The 6,768-nt window shown below is 53.3% G+C and overlaps 1 protein-coding gene across 1 annotated transcript; it reads right to left on the reverse strand.

The window, feature by feature from the left end:
- Positions 1–479: 479 nt before the first annotated feature.
- On the reverse strand, positions 480–1,436 carry LOC128899742 (olfactory receptor 14A16-like). The gene has a single exon (XM_054179424.1). It carries the CDS (start codon positions 1,410–1,412, stop codon positions 480–482), a length of 933 nt encoding a protein of 310 aa, XP_054035399.1. The 5' UTR covers positions 1,413–1,436.
- Positions 1,437–6,768: the final 5,332 nt, after the last annotated feature.

Here is a 6,768-nt window from a genome sequence, read left to right on the forward strand (position 1 = left end):
GTGGAACTCCTCTTGGGGCCAGCTAAGAGTAGTTCCCATGGCCTGTCTCTGCCTGTGCTCCCAGGACTGGCATGCAGCAGTACAATGACCAAGCTGCCACAGCACTCAGGCCTTACACTGACACAGGAGAGGCTGGAAGTGGAAAGGGAACAGCCCTGGAAGTCCAGGTGCTGGCTCTCCCTGGCAGTGCTGCTGTGGTGGAACTCTTTTATCCCCCAGATATGCACAGGACATGGCCTAAAAGCTCTAGAGAAGTCCTGGAGGAAGGATCTCAGGAAGGAAAATGTTAATGAAAGGTTCTTTATTTTTTAATGAAACGAAAAGCAGAGGTCCTGCTGCACAAACTCTTGCTCAGCAAAGCAGAGAATGTGTTAGAAAAGGGATGACAGTTTGATAAAGAGTGCAACACCACAACCACAAAGTGCAGAAGCCAGGCTGGGCCTGCACTGAGTGACATCAGAACTGCTCTGCAGAAGAGTTTATTGCTTCTGAAAGCATCCAGTGCTCAGTTGGCTGAGGGCAGCCTTCAGCTCCTGGTTCCTCAGGCTGTAGATGAGAGGGTTCACTGCTGGAGGCACCACCGAGTACAGAACTGCCACCACCAGGTCCAGGGACTGGGAAGATATGGAGGAGGGCTTCAGGTTTGCAAAGAAGTCAGTGCTGAGAAAAAGGGAGACCACAGCCAGGTGAGGGAGGCAGGTGGCAAAGGCTTTGTGGCGTCCCTGCTGAGAGGGGATCCTCAGCACTGCCCTGAAGATCTGCACATAGGACACCACAATCAACACAAAACAAGCAAAGAAAAAACAGACACTGGCCACAATAAGCCAAACCTCCCTGAGGTAGGATGTGGAGCAGGAGAGCTTGAGGATTTGGGGGATTTCACAGAAGAACTGCTCCAGAGCATTGCCCTGGCAGAGGGGCAGGGAAAATGTATTGGCTGTATGAAGCAGAGCATAGAGAACCCCAAAGGCCCAGATGGCTGCTGCCAGGTGGAGACAAACTCTGCTGCCCAGGAGGGTCTCATAGTGCAGGGGTCTGCAGATGGCAACATAGCGATCGTAGGACATGGTGGTGAGGAGAGAAAACTCTGCTGACATGAAAAAGACATAAAGAAATATTTGTGCAGTACATCCCAAGTAGGAGATGTCCCTGGTGTCCCACAGGGAATTGGCCATGGATTTGGGAACAATAGTAGAGATGGTACCCAGGTCAAGGAGGGCGAGGTTGAGGAGGAAGAAGTACATGGGGGTGTGGAGGTGGTGGTCCCAGACTATGGTGGTGATGATGAGGCCATTGCCCAGCAGGGCAGCCAGGTAGATGGCCAGGAAGAGGCAGAAGTGCAGGAGCTGCAGCTGCCTTGTGCCTGGGAATGGCAGGAGGAGGAAGTGGGTGATGGAGCTGCTGTTGGCCATCTGCTGCCTCTGGCCATGAGGCACTGTCAGAAGAGAAGGAGACAGTGACAAGTCAGAAGAGAATTCTCTCAGCACAGCCAAAACCACTCCCCACAGACCCTCCCCTGTCCCCTGATGCTGCTGCTTCTCAGGGACCTTCCTTCAGCTCCAAGGCTGGAGCACTGCTTGGTCATGGCTTAGGGTAAAAGGCAAGAGTGGGAGAGCTCCCCATGACTCTAAGTCACCCTGCTTTGCACCTCAGCTGGAGGGTGACCATGCTCCCATGTCACCCTGCACAGCCACCAGACACTGCTGAGAGCAGAGGGATCCACCACACACCACTCAGTGTCTCAGGGTCTCAGCATCCCACTTCTACTCCAGGAGACACTTGGCTCAGTGTCCCCTGGAAGGCAGCACAGCCTGGATGGACACCTCAAGGACACAGCCAAGGCATGACCATGGCAGCTCCTGCAGTCAGCTCATTGCCAGCCTCACAGCCTGCACTGCCCAGAGCTTCCCAGGCTGGAGGACAGCTGGGACACGTCATTGCTATGGCTCCACCTGCACAGGAGATCTCACAGTGTCTGTGCCTGACTCTGCAGCTGAGGCTTCCATGCCCAGAGAGCCATCAGCAGCACAAAGAGCATCTGAGACAGGCAAGGAGAGGGACAGAGAGCCACTCAGGAAAGCACTCAGGTGAAGAGTGTAGGCACTTGTTGAGGTTCCAGCTGTTGAGGTTCTCTGTGTGATGGTTTAAGAGGCCCAGCCCCTGCTCTAAAGGCACAGCTGTGTTTTCCTTCTCATCAGCCAGGCCAGAGACAGTGGAAGCAAAGATTCAGGAGAGCAGAGACTGGTTTAGGAACCCCTGGCCTGAACATAGTCATGAAAAGACCCCCTGAAAATGTTCTGGGCATGAGCCCTGACCCACACAGCAGCATCTCCACAGCAGAAGGACCTTGCCCTGCCCTGCCTTGCCCTTCCAAGGGTGACTACTTCCAACCACAGCTTCTCCCCAAAGCAGCATGAAGAGCTCCCTGGGCTGCTTGAGAGCTGAGCCTGGCAGGCAGCAGAGTCCCTGCCCCAGCACACAGCCCCAGCTTTAGGAGATGCCTCCAGCAACTGCAGCTGCACTGCCCTGCAACCATAGACTCACCCTGTCAGCAACTGCAGTGACTTCTCCTCCAGTGAGCTCTCAGCATCCTCCCAGTCCTGGCCACCTTGAAGCTCTTTTTGCCTTCCTCATCTCCCTGAGATGCCCTGGCAGTGCCCTCAGCCCTGCTGTGCTGTGCAGAGGAGCTGCTCCTGGCCAGAGCTGTCTCCATGCAGTCCAAGAGCCTGGCTCAGCTCAGCAGCAGCAGACCAGTCCAAGGCATTTATAGGAACCCTCTGGTGGCTTTGGTGCCAAGTCCATGAACCTCAGAGACTGAGAAGATGATGAAACCTCTCCAGAAGTCTAAGTCAGATTCAAACTCTGAAGTTTCTTCTACTCTTAATGGGTCCCAGTGAAGCATACTGGGAAAGGGTCCCCAGGGTCTGGTTAGAGCAGGAGGCTGGATGCAAGGGAAGCATCAGTGGAGGCACTGAAGCATCTCCAGGCTCTGGTGAGAGCAGAGAAGTGAGGCCATGCCGCCAGGTCAGGACAAGCAGCTCAAGGTGGCTCTGCTGCTGAGGAAACCTGGAGGGGATTCATTGATCCAAAGGGCCAAGCCCTGACACCCAGCCCCTGGCAAGGCAGATCCTGTCCCTCACCTGTGGCTCAGGCCTCTGCTGGGGGGAGTGGGCAGTGAGGATGTGCAGTGAGCAAGGTAGGACCTTGTCAGGTTTTGCTGTGGTTTGCTTGCAAAGAGACAACTCCTGCTGAAAAGGAATGAACTGTACCTTTAAAAATACTTTATATCAGATGCTTTGTGCAATAAAAACCTCTCCAATTAGCTGCAGAAACCGTGGCAATAATTAGAGGTTCAGCAGTATTTAATGAGCCCCATGGAGTATTTGGGGCTGATTACATCATCCTTAGGTACTGCCAGGAGACTCTGCCAAGGGACTGCCAAGAAGCTTCTCTACAAGTCCAAGTCAGAAGAAAACTCCAAAGTACTTTGAAGCACTGATTGGCCTCACTGAGGCTTGTTACTGACAAAGGCTCCCCAGGGACTCATTAGAGCAGCTTGTTAGAGGCCAGGATTGCAGGGAGACAAAGGCAAAGTGCAGGGCAGAAAATTTTGCCTTTGGTCTAGGAAGCAGAAAGGCCAAGCCCTGACCACTGCCCATGGACTAGAAGAACTGCAAAGCCTCAAAGTCAAGTCTCTCCTCACAGGCCTTGGAGGCAGAGGCAACTGCCAGAGCCAAAGGGCACAAAAAACCTTGGTCCTGTTGGGCTTCTCAGCCTCACCAGAGCCCTTGGCCATCCCTACTGCAGCCTCTCCTACACTGTCCCATGCCTGCAGCTCTTTCCCTTCAGCCTGCTGACACCAATCTTGCTTCCCCTCCCAGCTCTTCCCCTGCCATTTCCATCCCTTCCCTGAGCTGTCTCAGCTCTCTCTGCCATTTCCTGACACCTCTGGATGGCCTCATGCATAGCAGCTCTGCCCTTTGAGCGACATTTCTTTGTCCTCATCTCCACTCTGAACCTTCCAAGCTGCACTGCATGGAGATTTTGTTCTCTTCCCATTTCTCAGAAGAGCTCCATCCTCTCTGAAACCAGCCTTCAGCCATGTGCACACTGCTCTGGCAGTGCCCTGAGCCTCCATTCAGCAGGCTGAAGCAGCCCAGGTCCCTCAGCCTCTCCACAGAGATGTCAACCCCCATCCTGGCAGATCTCCTCTTCATTCTCCGGAGTTCCTCTCCATTCGTTCAGTCTGGACATTCCCAAAGCCAGACACCAAGCATCCAGATGTGGCCACAGCAGTGCTGAATCTGGGGGAGGACAACTCCTATGTCTGGGTGCCCACACTCCTCCTGCCACAGCCTAGCCCCAGTTGGACTTCTCCACTGTGGTTGCCCTTTACTCCCTCCCAGGGCATTTGGAATGGTTCCTCTCCAACCCTGTGGTGCCTTTCTGACTGGGTGGTTTGAGACTTAACTGGTACTTACGATCTCAGATGGGGGAAAAGCTGAGAATGCTTCCCCTACTCCTGCCCCTGTCTTTCCCAATAGACAGGAAAAAGAAAGGGAAGTAGCAAATCCACCAAGAAATAATTTGGAGTCAGCTTGGAAGTAGAGAGGTAAAGAATTTTCTTTAAACAATATACATATATGGAACAACAACAGGTATTTTTTCACAAGGGCAAGGAACAAGGATGGATGGTAGGGAACAAAAACCCAAGAATACAAAACCAGTCTCTCTGAAGAGGCTGTAGGGAGAAGGATCAGACCTGATCACGTGGCAGAGAAGCAGGGAACCACCAGCAGTCATCGTCCAAACAAAGCCAGGGCCCAAAAGCTAATGGCTGCAGTACTGTCCTTCTTATAGCATTGCAGGGCAGGGAGGGGGAGGAGAACAGACTAAGTCAATTTCCCAGGGGGAGAACACACTCCAGGGAAGGCAAAAGCTCTCACAAGCCCTCCCCCCCTGCTTCCAGGATGGGCCTAGCCCATCACAATCCATCCTTCTGTTCCACTTCCATTCTCCTGTCACAGCCCCTTCATCCAATCATGACATGAGGTATTTGAATCCTTGACGCAAGTCCCCCTTTATCCTGTCTCTCTCTCTCTCAGGGCAGTCTCTACCTCTCTGGTGCAGGTCAATATAGGTCGTGCTTGATCTGGGCAGGGATTTGGAGAAGAATCAGGCATCTGTCTTTGAAAGGGAAAGAAAATTCAGGAACAGTCCATTGCTGTAGGGAAACAGGAACAGTCTTTTGCTGTGGGGCATCAGGAACAGGTGCAGGTGAGATGATGCAGGAGCTCTCTGGATTGGTGTGCAGTGTATTCATGTTGAATCCTGGATACTAGGCTGGTATTAAACAAGGAGAGAAAAAACTTAGAACAACTTATAGCTATTCTACAGTGACTATGTTACATTGGTGTGCACTGCCCCCTCTGAATCCATTCCCTCTCAGCCAGAGTCACGTTTTGCTGTGGGATACACTGAATGTCCCCAGTTTCTAACATGACCCAGTATGTGTGACCAGGCCCCTCAGCAGAGACCACCCCTCGGGTGAGTTTGCCCCCACCAGCAGCAGGGGAAACCGACACTGACTTCCCCAGAAGGTTTTTCTCAGCAATCACAGGAGCTCCATTTCCATCCACTGTTGACAGCAGGTGGCACTGGGCAGGACCAGCTGGGTTCACAGCTCCTCTGCCGGTCACTAACCAAGTGGCTTGAGCTAGGTGTCTTTCCCAGTTCCTAAAGGTTCCACCCCCCATGGCTTTTAGGGTGGTCTTGAGCAAGCCAGTGTAGTGCTTGACCTTCCCCGCAGCTGGTGCATGGTATGGGATGTGGTAAATCCACTCAGTCCCATGTTCCTTTGCCCAGTCCCTTAGGAGATGGTTCTTGAAGTGGCTTCCATTGTGCCATTCAATCCTCCCAGGGGTGCTGTGTCTCCACAGGACATGTCTCTCCAGGCCCAGGATGGTGTTGTGAGCAGTGGCATGAGGTGCTGGGTAGGTTTCTTGGCACCCTGTACTTGCCTCCACCATGGTCAGTAGGTGCTGTTTGCCACTGTGAGACCGAGGAAGGGTGATGTAGTCGATCTGCCAGGCCTCTCCATACTTCTATTTCCACCATCTCCCCCCATACCACAGAGGCTTCATGCACTTGGCCTGCTTGATGGCAGCACAGATGTCACACTCATGGATACCCTGTGAGATGGCCTCCAGAGAGATGTCCACGGATCGGTCCCCATCCCACCGGGATGTGGCCTCCCTCCCTTGGTGTCATGGGCCCAGCCAGCTAAGAACAGCTCACCCTTGTGTTCCCAGTCAAAAGTCTATTTGGGAGCTTTTAGCAGCCAGATCTGCTTGGTGGTTGTGCTTGTGCTCCTCTGTGTCTCTGCTCTTGGGGATGTGTGCAGCCATGTGCCTTACCTTTGTTGGCAGTCTGTCCAGGCAGGCAGCGATATCTTGCCACAGGTCAGTGGCACAATCAGGCTTCCCTTTTCTCTGCCACCCATTCCTCCTCCATTCCTTCAGCCACCCCCACAAGGCATTGGCTACCATCCAGGAGTCAGTGTAGAGGTACAGCACTGGCCAGTTCTCTCCTTCTGCCACATCCAAGGCCAGCTGGACAGCTTCTCCCTCTGCGTACTGACTGGATTCACCTTCTCCATCCCTTGCTTCCGCCACTTGCCTTGTTGGGCTCCAGACAGCTGCCTTCCATCTTCTGCTGCCTACAAGCCAGCAGGACCCATCTGTAAATAGAGCATAGCCCTTCTCATGG

The sequence above is a fragment of the Dryobates pubescens genome, unplaced genomic scaffold (genome assembly GCF_014839835.1).
Source record: "Dryobates pubescens isolate bDryPub1 unplaced genomic scaffold, bDryPub1.pri scaffold_34C_arrow_ctg1, whole genome shotgun sequence".
Lineage (NCBI taxonomy): Eukaryota > Metazoa > Chordata > Aves > Piciformes > Picidae > Dryobates > Dryobates pubescens.

What these genes read in the sequence shown, in the direction of transcription:
- LOC128899742 (XM_054179424.1), bottom strand. Translation starts at nt 1,412, where the DNA reads ATGGCCAACAGCAGCTCCATCACCCACTTCCTCCTCCTGCCATTCCCA.